The sequence below is a fragment of the Mixophyes fleayi genome, chromosome 7 (assembly GCF_038048845.1).
Source record: "Mixophyes fleayi isolate aMixFle1 chromosome 7, aMixFle1.hap1, whole genome shotgun sequence".
NCBI lineage: Eukaryota > Metazoa > Chordata > Amphibia > Anura > Limnodynastidae > Mixophyes > Mixophyes fleayi.
This window is the reverse complement of record NC_134408.1, coordinates 17,093,762-17,109,123: the sequence shown is the minus strand read 5'-3', so window position 1 is coordinate 17,109,123 and position 15,362 is coordinate 17,093,762. Positions and strand designations below refer to the sequence as shown.

Here is a 15,362-nt window from a genome sequence, read left to right as displayed (position 1 = left end):
AGCTGTGTAAAATTTAGAGGTGTTCAGACCTCATGCTTGGGTACTGGTAATATGCTCATCATCTCAGGGGCTAAGCACGCGATGACACGTGTGTGTCAGGTGAGCGCCGAGTGGAGTGCCTCAGGCATGTGGACATGTGACATGCGTGTTCTGGAAGAAAAGTGTTAACATATAATCATGCAAACATATATGAAAATCTAAGTAGAACTTTGCTCACTTTGCCTATATTTTTGTCATTTTTACATTAGCTGGACTATCTCAAAAAAGCAATGGCGTGGACAAGAGTGAAATCCTCAATCTGTCTGGAGGGGTGAGCTGCATGGCATTTATTTGGGAACCATCCTCTTTATTTAGCAAGAAATTGTGTTAAACAAGCAAAGCATTGTCTGCAGGGGAGGGCAGGCAAATTTTAGCCCGAGGGTCAAGACTCAACTCAGCAGCCTATTAGGAACATTTTAAAGGAAACAAAATGCAGGTGGCAGATACCTCCCTGTTCCCCTGCCCAGCCGGCTCCTGATTGTCTGTCTATTTTACAGCTACACCCAATTTGCAGACATGAGTCCTGATTTATCAAGTCACGGATTCTGAACACAAACCCGGCTTCAGTATTACACGCACATAGTTAGGCTTTACGTACTCCTAAATTCATCAAGGCACGGATCTCAAGATACGTGCGCTGTTGTATTCGGGTGTAGGTCTGCTGTGCTCCTCTACACAAAACACTGCATACTGATTCATTAAGGAAAATAAAACAAAAAAAATGAGTAACTTTGCACCTTGGCAAAACCATTTTGCATTGGAGGGGGGAGGTACATTTAAAATGTGCCCTTTGCATTGTAACATGGTTTTGTCTAGGATCTAATATACTCCTTTTGTTGCTTTGCTCTCCTTAATGAATCAGGCCCATTATGTCCAAAAGCTATGTGGATTATAAATTAACAAAATAACGAACAGGATAAACAAAAAATGGAATTAATGTCACCTGTTAATAATAATAATAATAATAATAATAATAAAGGCATAAATGATAAAACAGTTAAAAAAAAGTGTTTTTGTAAAAAAAATTCTCCCATGAAATACATTTATTAGAATGTTGTAAATGTCTGCTGAACATAAAATACATTTTAACAGTTGCATGTGCTTGCAAACACATGTTATAGCATGCATACACAGCCGTCATCACTACTGATCAGGACTTAGACTAGTCCTGTTGCTGGAGCAAGAGATACGGCAGAAAAACAAGTAACTTCGAGATGCTCAGAGTTGGATTTGAACGTGCCTGAGTTAGGCATGTCCTTACTGTACATTCACTAGGAATAACGGCCCTTCCCACGCCCCTGAAATCCTAGTAAGCTGTAGGCTTTGTAGTTCTAATGCAAAGTGTTCTTTGCATAAGAACACTTTGCATAAGAACTACTAAGCCTACAGCGGACAGGGCTGGGTTCATGGACGTATCTTCCCCTACTGGACATGCACATGAGTGATTTTGCAGACTATACGCTCAAAATCGGCAGATACGTGCCTTCAAGAATCAGACCCCTGGTATCTAACGTTGCCTGCACACACAATGATTGTTTCTTGTGATGCAACCATATTACAATTATCTCTTAGGTTCCTGGTGCATAAAAGATCTAAATCAAAAAGATAAATCAGAAATATGATCATTCAGGATTAAAAATATGACACCAGTAGTACATTTGTATCCCTGTGTGTGTGGACAGATTAATTAATGAAGCAATCTCTTTTCAGCGTATGCTCACTATATTACATTCATCATAGTTAGATTGTTCTGCGTGGTTACAAATTGTTCGATGAAAATAGGGTTTGTGAAAATATCTTTTGATTAAACTTCATAGAATAGTTACATATATGGATATTTAAGGCAAGTGAGATTTTTGGTCACACAAACCGCTACACCTGATTAAAGGACAGAGTTTCTGCCGTATCTTCATGGGAGTCTAGCAAGAAGGAGGAAAATACATATATACTATCACCAGTCACTAACTGGCACATGTACCTGGCACATGTCAGTGGTAGACAGACCCAGTTAAGTTTAGATTACATACCGATTGGCTACACATACCTTTGTCTGCAAACTGATGTCCTATATTTGAAGCGACTGTAATACATGCCTGCTCTTGATTTCAATGCCTGGAGTAGAACCAAGCTCGTATAGTTTGTCTAAGTCTCTTTGAAACCCCATGGGCACACTCCTCCCTTATTCATTTAATCTAAGCTTCAGACAGGGACAGTAATTGTTATTAAGAACACCTTACGTAATTGGGACACGTCTGCGGCAGATACAATGTGAATCACTGAGTTCTGACAGCGTAAAACCAGCACGGGTCCAAGAATAAGGTGCTATTCTCCCCAAAATATTTCCGAAAAACACTGTTGGAAAAAAGAAAAATGTGTTTAATTACAACAATTTCTGGAATCATTCGCTTTACACAGGCGCAAACGCAGGATTTGTAGAGAGGGGTTTCCATGCCACACCGCCAGTGGGTGTGGCCAGCATGCTTCAGGGCGTGGCTATAATTTTAGACATTGCTTGGCTGCTCTCCAACTCTTCCTATCCCCATCATATACATGGGCAATGCTGCGTGCACTACTTTTAGGGGCACACAGCTCTCCCATTTCGAGCAGAGCCGTGTGAAGTGAGACATACCTCCCAACTGTCCCTACAGTAAGGACAAAGTCCTGATTGAGTGTGTCAGAACAGTTGACAGACTGTCCTGCTCTCTCCTACCTGTTCTTGCTGCTTTCAATACTTGTTGGGGAGAGATGGCTGTGAACAGTGCAGACAGAAACGATCTGCACACAATCTGCAAAGTGGCTGGTGCCGGGACAGCGTCCAGCTACCTCAAGCATACAGTACCCCAGGCTGGGAGGGGGGTTTCCATGCACTAGTAAAGCCCCCCCTCGGTTTGCCTATGTGCAGAGTGATTTTACGTACAGTATGCTCAAAATCGACAGATCCGTGCCTTTATGAATCAGACCCACTATGCTCATCGTTTTGCATTTATCTTGTAGGTTCCTTAAATTCAGTGAACAGTATCTGCCTCATGACCCCATTATGTCTGGCTGCCTGCCCAGTAACCCATGGATCACAGACGATGTCATGCACTGGTCAATGAACGCTCTAATGTAAGTATAGCACATTAATAAGTGCATAAATGAACTATTACATATTCAGAAGATACATAATACATATAAAATAATAGAGCATCAATGATTTTACATCGAGGTTACACAAATTCAAGGGGGTACTTGTGTAGAAGGGTTGTAATATTAATAATACAAAATTGTACAATAGATATTACTGTATTTTAAAACATCACCTTCAGAGACACATTTCATATTTTTTTGTGTAACACCTCGTGTTTCTATCTTGTGGTTTTTGTGAAACCACTTAATTCCTATTTCATTGTTGGAAATTTTAGTAATCTGTATTTACTGACGAGTCTCTGCAAACAAACAATTGGTTCTCCGTATTAATACTGAGACACATTCATGGAAGAGGCCAGAGCAATTAAAAAACAAACGTAGCCATGACAACCAAAACTGGACAGTGCAGGTTGCTCTAGGAGTAGCTATCTCTAATGTCATGGAAATTGGTATATCCAGGATCTTGGAACAGCAATGGGGGCAGCTGTAGGCCAGTTTTTTTTTTTTTATAAATGTAGTATTGATGCACTGGAAATAATTTACTGTACAGTACAGCCAACAATATAGGTACAGGAATTCTAGGAGCGAGATGCAAGTTCCGGGACATGTACAGGGAAGAGGCCACAGCAGAAAAGAGATAAGCCAGACAGGGCAGGGTACCGAATAGACTGGTCCAGAACACAGGTAAAGGTCAGGGCTGGCTGCAAAACGTCAAAGGTCAGAATCCAAGCAGTAGGTCAGAGCAGGAAACAATTTTTAGTAGGTAAAAATCCAAGCAGAGGTCAGGGCAGGCAGCACAAGTTCAGAGGTCCAAAAAGTCAGGGCAGGAAGAGTTCAGAACAGGGTCGAAAGACAAGAGAGTTAGAACAGAGGAAATGATCAAACTCCTATATCCAGTTACATTGCACCTACAATGGACAGGGAATGCCTATCCCAGCACAATAGTGGCAAGCCTCCAATCAGAAAGGTACTAGGTGATCATGTGATCGCATTAAGAAGGAGCCCCTAGAACCTAAACCGGAGCTGAGCCACAAGTGGTCCCATGACCACAATCCAAAGAAGGTCCAAGTAAGTCCAAGAGGTCAAGCCAATCCCTTCATTGGCAACAAAGCAAAGATTCCCTCTATAGCTACATTTGGAAGAGGCATAACCATAGTCAATATGGTATTGAAAAGTATGTGCCTATCATCTCTGGCCGATTAGTAGCAAACTGACAAACCCATGAGGTTTTTCTCTGTAGATGCAATAACCGTAACCAGTGTCATCAATGCTAACAGTTTTTTTTTTACCGGATTGTAAATGCTGGTTTTATAAACTGTAAGACCATTGTTGTGTTTTATGCATTCACATGTTTATAACTTTATAAATATAGATTTAGTCATCACAAGCTTAATATAATGAATAATGTTTTGGAACAGTGGTGGAAGTGGATATAGGGTGCCATACCGTCACTTCTCCTGCTGCCTTCATTGTAAAACTATCACATACCATCCACTTACAATTTCCATACTGCCACTTCTAAATTTCCATAGCAACACTTTCCACTTTGAGCACTGTTTCGGAATATAAGCTTGCTACCCTCTTTGCCCAGGTCACAATAATAATGACAGTTTAACATTTTTTGGGGATCTGGACACCTCTCCTACGTAGACAGGTTATTTGGATTTCAAGATCTGAAATGACACATATTATGGGATGTAATATGTTTTGTCTGTGTTTTATCGAAAGTTCATGTGTCATTCATGTATTTTGTTGTGGGCTACGTGAGATAGTAGGCGTGATTAGAGGGTGTGATGCCCCCCTTTCCGCTACTGAGTATTATGTGTTCTAAATACCTTCACATGGTATGAGAGTGAGGAAAAATCAGGACTCTCATTATTACACGTGGCACTTTTATGTTGTTGAATCTTTTTATTATGTTTGCCAAAATCCGCTTTCCTATACATTGTGTGCCTGGGAGCTACAAAAAAGGCATCCCATTGAAAGACAACTCCTAATTACTGGTACCTCCTAAGTATCTGTAAATTCCAAGTGCTTTAGCAGGGAGATAAGTGACCCTTACCAAACAGGCAAAGCCCCCTTCTCTACGTCTTGTAATCCATTCTTGCCAACTTTAATAATTAATAGTCCGTGAGATCCTGGTCAGATCTATTCAGCCAAGGGATATTTTGAAATACTTTTCTAGGGTGAGACAAAAGGGTTTTATAATCAAATAGAGAATAAAAAGCATTTTCAAGATGTTTGAAGGAAAAATATTTAAAACAATAATAAATAATTAACAACAATTAATATAAAGAAAACAATCCACTTCTACAAATTGGTTTACATTATGATGATATTTTACAATGCATTACCTCTTGCCTCCTTTTTTAATCCTGACGTTACTAGGGTTCCTTTTCCCACGAAAGTCAGAGTGGAGCGATGGACCTTTAATTTTATGGAGCTGCTGAATGACCAGCGGGGACGGAAGGAGTTTTTACAGTTCCTGGAGAAGGAATTTAGTGGTGGGTCTCAGTTAACCTCCGTCTTTTAACAGCTATGTGTTGCTGTTGTTTATTTAATGTATTCTTTATTTAGCATTTTTCCACACAAATGCTACAAAGTAAATAGACAAAAGGGGAAAATAAAATCCCAGTGGGAAGAGGACATGACCAGCGAAGATAGGATAGGAAGGTGGAGTTAGTCTGGTAGTTTGGAGCATGGTCGAGAGTCTAAGATTAATACATTTCCAGGGAGTAATGTTAGGTTTTTTTAGGTGGGTGTATTTTTGAACTCATTGACCCCAAATGGTGGTAAATTCATGGAATTTGTCTACCACCGTTACGCTTATTTCATCCTTAGACAGCCAGAAGTCTATGTGGCCAAACAGTTCTTTAATGGTAGGAGGTGAGGTGCAGGGGCAAACGCAGGATTTGTAGAGGGGGGTTTCCACACCACGCCACCAGTGGGCGTGACCAGCATGCATGGGGGCGTGGCTATAATATTACACAGTGCTTGGCTGCTCTCCAACTCTTCCTATCCCTATAATATACATGGGCATAATATACAGGCACTAGAAACCCCCTCGGTTTGCCTATGAGGTGGGCAGGATAAGTAACTTAGCGGCCTTGTTTAAATGTTTGGGGAAGGATCTCTTGTATCTAGAGAGGGATGTAAAAGGGGGAGAGAGGAGCCAGATCTGTGGTTCCATGTCCCCGTTATTATCTTTGAGAGACTAAAAACTGATTGCCAGTATGACGTGAGTTTAGGGTCAATCCCACCACACATGAAAAAAGTGTCCCCGTAGCCAAATTACACCTCCAACAGGAAGCAGAGACGGCCGGTGAGAATTTGTGCAGTAAATTGGGTGTCCTACAACACCTAGATAAGATTTTGTATTGTGTCCCCACAACTGAAACATTAGGTGAGCATGTATGTGTTGCTTGGCACGCCTTTGTCCATTCTTTGTCCGTTGAAGGTCCGACGAGATAGGTCTCTGTTCCAACGCATCCGCAGATCGAGGTGTCCAGTGGGATAAGTCTTCCTGGAGCAATCTATATAAGCTATGTGTTTTTATGTCCAGTTTGCTGTGGACGTGCGACGCAGCTTTGTGTGCGCCAATCCAGCTCTTCTGTCCTCTAGCGCATTTCACGCTCATTTCATGGCATAGAAGCGCCCCCCGTAAAATCCATCTGTGCCTCATTTCTGCAGGAAGGTGGATGAGCAAGGTGAAGACAGTAAAAACATCACATCACATTGTTTTCCTGCAGACATGCAATTGGGAGGGGAAAAATGTGTCCTATTAAAAATAGAGAGACGAGCCCCCCTTCTCTGGGACCTCAGAGGTGTTGGAGTATTCAAATCCTTTTGCTGGGAGGAAAAACTATGCCCTCCCCCTCGTGACACTGTGCATGCTTATAAAAAGCCCCTGCTCTTCTGGGAGCCTAGTGGGGGCCTCGGGAGGGTGACACCCCCTTCCCCTCTGATAGTTCATCTCCGCAATCCTTGCAGGGGTGGTCATTTCAACACTGCCCCTTATACTTTGAAATTCATGTCGCCAAATTAATAATAAAGATGGCTGGCAAATTAATACTCTGAGCATTTCTGCCTTCTGGTGGAAAAATAAGCATATCAAAAGGCTAACACCACCCGAATATAATTATTATCTAACAGCCCCCCCAGCTAGCACAACCCAAAGTTTGGGGGGTTTCCGGCACCAGTTTGGCAGGAGCCTCATTTCATTACTTTTTGCTCTGATTGGCAACGATTGCCCAAACCCTCCTCCTTCAAACTTGCCGACACAAACGCATACGCTGTGCTGCAGTTATCATTCGGATTCTCTAATTGGCTACAAGTTATTATAGTCCTGCCTACTGTATCTCCCACATGTGCCCAGTTGTGAACGTGCAACAGGTACTATGTCCCTAGTCAAAACCACCTACAATGAAGTTTGTTTAACTGTACAACTGCTGATAGCAAGGAAATGATGTGAAAATATTGTTTGGAGAAGATATACTATGATAATATAGAAATGAAATCATTGGGTAGGACATTTTCATTTCATTCTTTGTTGAAGCTGCACCCGTGCTAGTTCAGTTGTTGTTTTATTTATGATTTTCTATTTTTTTGATTAGCTGAAAATCTCTGTTTCTGGGAGGCCTGCGAGGAGTTACGATACGGAGAACAGTCAAAAGTGGCGACAACTGTGCAGTCTGTTTATGAGTAAGTAACGTGCGTTTTATGGTCATGTCCGCTCTCGTTGCACCAATAATTGCAGATGTCCTATATTCATTGAATTTATAAATAAAGTTTTTATCAAACCTTACAAAAAGTAAAAGTGGAGCTGTTGCCCAATGCAACCAATCAGATTCTGGCTATCGTGTTCTAGAATGCACTAGATAAATAGAATGTACTAGTATAGATAATTAGAATCTGCTTGGTTGCTATGGGCAACACCTCAACTATTCCTTTTTAGAAGGTTTGAGAATTCTATCCCAAAGTATAAGACTTCTGGAGGTTTTTGTTTAAGCAATAATTTATGAACAGTGCATAAGAATTAGTAATGAGCATTAAGAAGGATCATTGCGCATATAAGTTCTGGAAAATTCTGATTTAATTCGTTCTTCATATAGCCACACGGGTCAATGCTTCTCTACCCTACAATCTGAGGCATAATACAATGAGTAGAAATATAACAGAGGGATTGCATGAGACCGAGGTGATATAAACGCTGAGGGGGCTGGCAGTAGAAAAAGTACAGGCATACCAGGAGTTAACTTATCTGGGTGGTGGTAAGAATCTGAGTTACCAATCAGTGGAGTCGGAAGAGGAGGAGTTAGGTTCCCAGAGGAGGCTTATAACATATAGGAAAAGGATATGACATCCTCTTGCCTCTGGAGTTGTTACCCACCCACCCATCCCATATTTTTAGTATTGGTATTGGTACTTGTGTTTGCAAGTGGCGGTAAGCAGCCCAATCAGCGGCCATTTTGTTACATTTAAGGCGTAGTAGGCACTCTCCCCTTAAAGGGATTGGGCAATTAGTCAGAATAGCCCTTCGGGGTTTAAGGGGCTCCGCTTAGGCGGGCGGGCCTCAGCTAATATGCCAAACGGGGGAGTTTGGCTTTTTACGCCTGGTTGGGTCCAAATTAGTTTGGACGGAATTTATATCTTGTAGGTGTGGCCTGGATGCTGATTGGTCTGTTTATATTGGCCACTAATTTTCCCCAGCAGGTTCGCTTTCAATAAATTCCTGATCTTTCAAACGCCAATTCAAGTCTCTGTGTCTTTATTATAGTTTGTAAGTTTACTCTGGTAAAGGTAAAAATGGTATTATATGTGGTCCACCAAAAGCGGTTTATATTCTCCTGTTCCCCTCCCCATTCCCATAACCTCCCTTTCCTTCCCCTATTGTTCGTCTCCCCCCTCCCTCTGAAAAATAAAAACAAACAACATTTTTCTTTTTCTTTTCCATAAATGACATACCGGATTTTAGAGAATTAATCTAAGTCTTTCTATTATTATGTGTAAACTCTATTGAATTTCACATGTATACAGTATGTTTATACATTATCTTGGTATGTTTCAATCTCATTGTTTTGTTTTGAAAAAACCCCAATAAAAATTACTTTAAAAAAAAAAAAAAAAAGAATTAGTAATGAACCAATGTAATGTCCTTTATTAATATTTTGAATGTTACCTTTTTGTCCCATCTTACTTTCCGTTCTCTAACAGGCAGTTTTTGGCCCCTGGAGCAACTCGTTGGGTAAACATTGACAGCAAGACAATGGAGAAGACATTAGAAGGTATAAAGAATCCTCATCGTTTTGTGTTAGATGATGCCCAAATGCATATCTACATGTTGATGAAAAAGGTGGGTTATCACAAGTCCCTGGTGCTGTTACCTTACACAGGGCTGGGAATGTCAGCATCAGCCCCCAAACCCTCGCCCCCCGCCCCTTCAGAAGGAAAGGAATATTGGTAGCTGAACATTACTTTGAGGAGGCGGCCATTTTGTATCTGCAGCCTATCAGTCTACTGGGGTACTGTGACATCATCAAGGCAGTAAGATCACTGGTACATAGTGAATTGATCACCATGCTGGCATCGCCTTGAATGTTGGCCCCGCCCCCACAATATGGCTGCCTCCACTGTGTGAGGGGGTGCCATAAAACTGCATAACACAACACAGTGTTAACAAGTATAACTAACTATATTATACCCTATTTATAATTATCCTTTATTTCCTTATAAATGTTCAGAAAATCATATGGACACAAATTACCAATATTGAGGCAGCTGCCACACAACTTTCTATATCTGTCATGGACAATAGGCGGCCCGAGGGCCACATGCGGCCCTCCGTGCCTTCACCTGTGGCCCCCAGATCCTACCTGCTTTATTGTCAGACGTGTTTGTTATAGCCTTAAAGTACCTGCTGATATGTTACTACAGATAGGTGTCTCTTTCTTTAATCAAATGTATTGATTTAATTTATTACTGGGAATAAGGGTAATGGGTGGCCCTACTGAAGGTTAGAGGGTCGCACCATGGATCCCGCCGTAGTGTTTCATGTTGCCCATTACCATAGTAAAATAGATGAATGTCCATATACTTCAATAAAACAGCGCCTCTACTGGCCGGATAATTGTAAAAAAAATTGCTTCACTTCACCAAACATTACCAAGTGTGCAAAGCATCTCACGTACGATGGAGCATCCTTGTTGTGCCTGATTTCAGTCTTTAAAGTGTTGTTCAGTTGGATAAATCATAATGATTCAGCTCTGAATCTCGGAAAGAATTTCTTAAAGCGTTTTTTTTTCAGTTTAGATTTGCCAGCGCCCTCCTGCATAGACATTGCTATGTCTTTCTACCCAGCTTCTGTGCTTTCCAGGCATGTATTGGTATCATCAGGCACAGTTGCTCCTTCTTGCTGCCCTGCAGTAAGACACCAGTCTCTGAGTACAGCCGTATGAAATGGAGAGAGATCAGCAGGGAGAGGTCGATGAACAAAAGCAACTCATGCTATTCATTCATGACTGAAGAGCACAGACGGAAAAAAGAAAGAAAAAGCAATGCATTAAGTACAAATGGCAGTAGGTAACATATAAGCCAGGAAGTTAAAGTTATCAGAAGGTTTGGCGGAATCCTTGAATGAATCAGTGCACTTCCTACGCCGGTCCTGTTGCATGAAGGGTTTTTGTATTAGACTTGTATAAGGTTTTCACTCTAAATATCAATTATTCTTAATGCACTTCCTTCCCAATGATTATTAATGGGAAGGGAATCTGATTTAGTAAAATTCATATTTAAAGAAAAAAACCCTTTAAATTATTTTTGAAGCGACTGTGTTTAGGAATGATTGATACTGTTGGAAACAATATCACAAGATGTATTTACCAAGATAACAATTTAGAGGTATATTTACTAAACTGCAGGTTTCAAAAAGTGGAGATGTTACCTATAGCAACCAATCAGATTCTAGCTGTCATTTTGTAGAATATACTAAATAAAAGATAACTAGAATCTGATTGGTTGCTATAGGCAACATCTCCACTTTTTTGAAACCCGCAGTTTAGTAAATCTAGCCCTAAGTGTTGCTATGTTTCCAGTATGGGAAAATCTTATGTTGGTATAGCTCTATATAGTTTTGGTAGTTCCAGGAATGTCTGAAGCAGTTGATGTAATCCGGTAGTGTCTTCTAAATAAGCAATAGATTAATATATTTGTATCAGGTCCATCAGAATGTCTGAGGATAATGTTTATGTATAGCTTACATGCAATGGGATTAACATTTCAAAACAGACGCTAACATTTCTAATGACCCCAACCAAAAACGCTGGCAAAATTTCATGTTTTGGACAAGTTTTATATATGACCTTCAAGGGGTGGTAGATTGCATTTTTCGTGGCCCCTAAAGTGGCAGTCAGCCAATCCTTGCAATGGGGAGGCCCTGGGAACCATCCAAGTGCACATTGTACAGGAAAGCATGTTCATCTGTGCACATATACCCATAATATACATTAAATGGATAATTGTTACACGTGAAACAATGTCATGTCTTCATGAAGTTCAATCAAGCAGTGTATTAGGAGAAAATAAACAAGGGGACTCCAAAAGTGGTAATAGATAATGTCATTTTTTGTTTTCCCAGTATGTATATTTCCCTTTAACCCCTGTGATCAGGCAAAGTGTCTGTTCGAAGATGGAAACACTATGGGGTATATTTACTAAACTTCGGGTTTGAAAAAGTGGAGATGTTTCCTATAGCAACCAATCAGATTCTAGCTTTCATTTTGTAGAATGCACTAAATAAATGATAACTAGAATCTGATTGGTTGCTATAGGCAACTTCTCAACGTTTCCAAACGCGCTGTTTAGTAAACATACCCCTAAGTGTGCATTCACCTACGTGTGGAAAAATAGGCAAATTTGTACAAAAATGAATGCTCTGCGGGCTCACAATTTTTTAAATCCACCTATAATTTATGAAGATCCATTGGTAAGTTTGTTAAATGATGTACCACCTTGTCTTACAATTTTTCTTTGCCTTCCAGGACTCATATCCCAGATATCTGAAATCGGAAATGTACAAGAGTCTGCTCGGTCAAGCCTTCATCCCACCTGAGACAAAGAAAGGGTGTGTGAAGTTCCTCTATGTAAAGTTTAGTGCCTTAATCATTGAACGTGTCTCAGGGTATACACGGTACACACAGACTAAATCCGGCGTTGCGTTAGACCAGGGGCGGCCAACCAGTCAGAGACTAAGAGCCAAAAAATATCTAAAAAAGAACCAACTTTACCTTCTATATGTGTGTGCACATACATGTACACAGTATAAACACATGCATACCAGGGCCGTAACTAGGGCTGTGCGACAGGGGCGACTGCTCAGGGTGCAACGCTGAAGGGGGTGCAATTTAGGAATATTTTCGGTTAATTTGGTTAAAATTGAGGGCTAGGGGGGCGGCATTTGTCTTTCTCGCCCCCAGATGCTAGAATTCTAAGTTACGGCTCTGGTGCACACATACCGTACACACGTAAACTGAAAATATATCATCGTCCTCTTTACATGCCATCAGATGTCACATGCCCCTTACTTACAACTCACATCTCTCACACAGCCTCTGGAGGGAAGGAGAGTACACTACACCTCTCCTCCTCTGATTGGATTGTCTGTGACAATGTGACACCCTCACGTTATGGAGAGGAGGTCACATGACATAGCTCTCGGCCAGTTGAGCAGCTGAGGGTTTCTCAATCTGTACCTGCTGCCACCAGGAGCACCGTGCTTAAGCGATGCTCCCGGCCAGGACCAACATTTCTAAGCTCAAAGAGTCGCATGTGGCTCATAAGACCCACGGGTTAGCCAGCGCTGCATTAGACGCATAGATATGTCTGTGAAACATGGTCAGATTCCCTTTTAAGGAAAACCTCCCCAACAAAATTCCGATGGATCTATCTCCTCTGCGCCTTTGCCTCTTACACTCTCCACTTGAGCCATATCGGATTGGGTTTTGCCCACAACGTTATGGGTTCTTCCGGTAGGGGTCAATATGTGGAGAGTCATCTTGTTGATGGAGCACAGATATCTCAAGTTGCTCCCGGCCACTTTGAAGGACTGCCCAAGCCTTGTTGATGGCAAAACTCAGCTTGATGAGGAGCTGCTGGTCTTGTCAACTCAAAGGGGTATTCACTGAGCAACAGTGGTATGAAGACACTGCCCCCTTGGCACAACCTGTTACTATGGGCGTCCCTTTGATGTGAGGTTTCAAACAGCGCTCTTGCTCTCAGGTTCCATTACCGAATTATGGGGCCTTGAGGTTTTTTGCAGCAACACAAAGTGTGTGTAGGGACGTATTGGGGTGTAGCCTTAGCAGGACAGGGTCGTGATCAAAGTTGTCCTGATTTTTTTTTCTATTGTCGGGGACTGTAGAGTTGAATATTTTCACACAACTGAGAGTCTGGACTTACATCCTCATGTTTCTATTGCAGCGTGTTCCCGTTCATGAGAAGACAACGCCATTCCAGTCCCAGCCCGGCCTTCCTGTTTCCACCCGGGGATCAAGAACCAAAGATGGACGGAGACATCAAAGCTGCTTCACCTGCAGGGGTTTCACAGGTGCCACTAAGGGTGATATTTACCTTCTAGCTAACTAGACTTTCTGGGGGGAATTCAGTTACGAGCGCAGTGCCTCTGGAACGGTCGCAAATGCACTCCACGTTACCGCAACAACGTGGATTTATCTTCACCCCCCATAGGATTGCGAAGAGAAATCCGCGATGTTGCGGTACCGTAGTACCAGAAAATATGCGTAGGTGCTATGTTCAGAGGAACATTGCGTCTCATTGAATTCCCCCCTCTGTCTTCTGAAAACCTGGCCCCATTGTTGATGATTTGAAATGGAATGGAATGTATATATCCAGCAAGGAAACAGGAATGTACCATTTAGCAAATCTAAATATAGGACCCGTTTCCAGATGTATATTTTCGATTCCAAAAATAACCCAAGTGTTTATGTTCCGAACTTCTTGCCACAGTCGCGTTTGTGCTGTTGAATTCACAGTGAGCAAAGTTTCTCGGTAATGTCGACGGCTCTTCGTGAATTGAAATGCAGAAATTTTGTGCATATTGGATCAGCCTACAGAATGGCTGCCTCCAATGTATGTAGGGAACAGTTACATTTGTAACCACAGAACAGATAAAGAAATGTTTTTTTCTCCTTAAGATAAAGTGTATGTTTATGTTAAAATAAGATTTTTTTGTTTTAATTTTAATTATCACATACAGTTGACTTTAAAAGCAGTCATTCTTAAAAAAACAAAAACAAAAACAAAACCTTAAACATATAGGGGGGTATTCAATTGACGGCGGGATCGCTGCAAAGCCCGCACTCGAAAAATATTACCGTTAATACGGTAATATTGCGCGTAAATACTGTTAATACGGTAATTTACTCGCTGGATTTCAGCTCGCAGCTCAGGGAGCTGCGAGATGAAATCCAGCGAGATATTACCGTATTAACGGTAATATTTTTCGAGCGCGGGCTTTGCAGCGATCCCGCCGTCAATTAAATACCCCCCATAGACTAGCTATTTTAAAAATAACATTAGTTAAAAGACGTTGGACTAACCCTGCACAAATAAACTGATCTCTGTGTTTAATCTTGTCACCTAAAGTCATATTTGTTGACTTTTCAGAGATCTCTCTGGGAATTCCACAGGAGAGTTCCATGAAGTTGGGGGCAGGCAGGGCTTAATGGCGCGTTTCGCCGTGGGCGGAATGTGATGATATGATTTGTTCCGCCCATCGGTTGTTATTTGTGAACCAACATCATCGAGAACCCCCAGATTCTCTTGGGGGTCTGGCAGATCACCTGCTACTTTGGTAATTTCCCGGACAGTCTGTGAGAGTTAGGAAGTATACCTAAAAGTTACAAGCTATACTCAAAACCGTGGGATGGTTCCAGGTCAAGAGGAAAGCAAGTAATGGGATGTAAGCCAATCACATCACACATTCACACAATCAGCCGCACACTCTCAGGCCTGAAACCCCCCACTGTTTTCAGTCTGCTCAGTGACTGCCTACCCGTAGCGATCAATGTAGTGATCAGTTTTTTAGCAAGTGTTTATACGTATAAAATCTTAAAGTTTTAAAAATGTCAGTGAATCCGTTGTTAAAAAAAAAGTTTGAGAAACATTCTTACATATGGTGA

The 15,362-nt window shown here is 41.5% G+C and overlaps 1 protein-coding gene across 3 annotated transcripts in view; it reads left to right on the top strand.

Moving 5' to 3' along the window:
• RGS11 (regulator of G protein signaling 11) overlaps nucleotides 1–15,362 on the top strand; it is a 105,166-nt gene that overhangs the window by 74,266 nt on the left and 15,538 nt on the right. For 2 of the 3 annotated variants that reach the window (XM_075179173.1, XM_075179174.1), the window contains exons 11-17: nucleotides 249–310; nucleotides 3,034–3,147; nucleotides 5,557–5,672; nucleotides 7,782–7,869; nucleotides 9,382–9,520; nucleotides 12,204–12,286; nucleotides 13,642–13,768. In XM_075179173.1, coding sequence (XP_075035274.1) covers nucleotides 249–310; nucleotides 3,034–3,147; nucleotides 5,557–5,672; nucleotides 7,782–7,869; nucleotides 9,382–9,520; nucleotides 12,204–12,286; nucleotides 13,642–13,768 — 729 coding nt within the window. Of the gene's footprint in view, nucleotides 1–248; nucleotides 311–3,033; nucleotides 3,148–5,556; nucleotides 5,673–7,781; nucleotides 7,870–9,381; nucleotides 9,521–10,476; nucleotides 10,637–12,203; nucleotides 12,287–13,641; nucleotides 13,769–15,362 lie in introns of those variants that run through there. The other variant, XM_075179175.1, reaches the window with a different exon arrangement.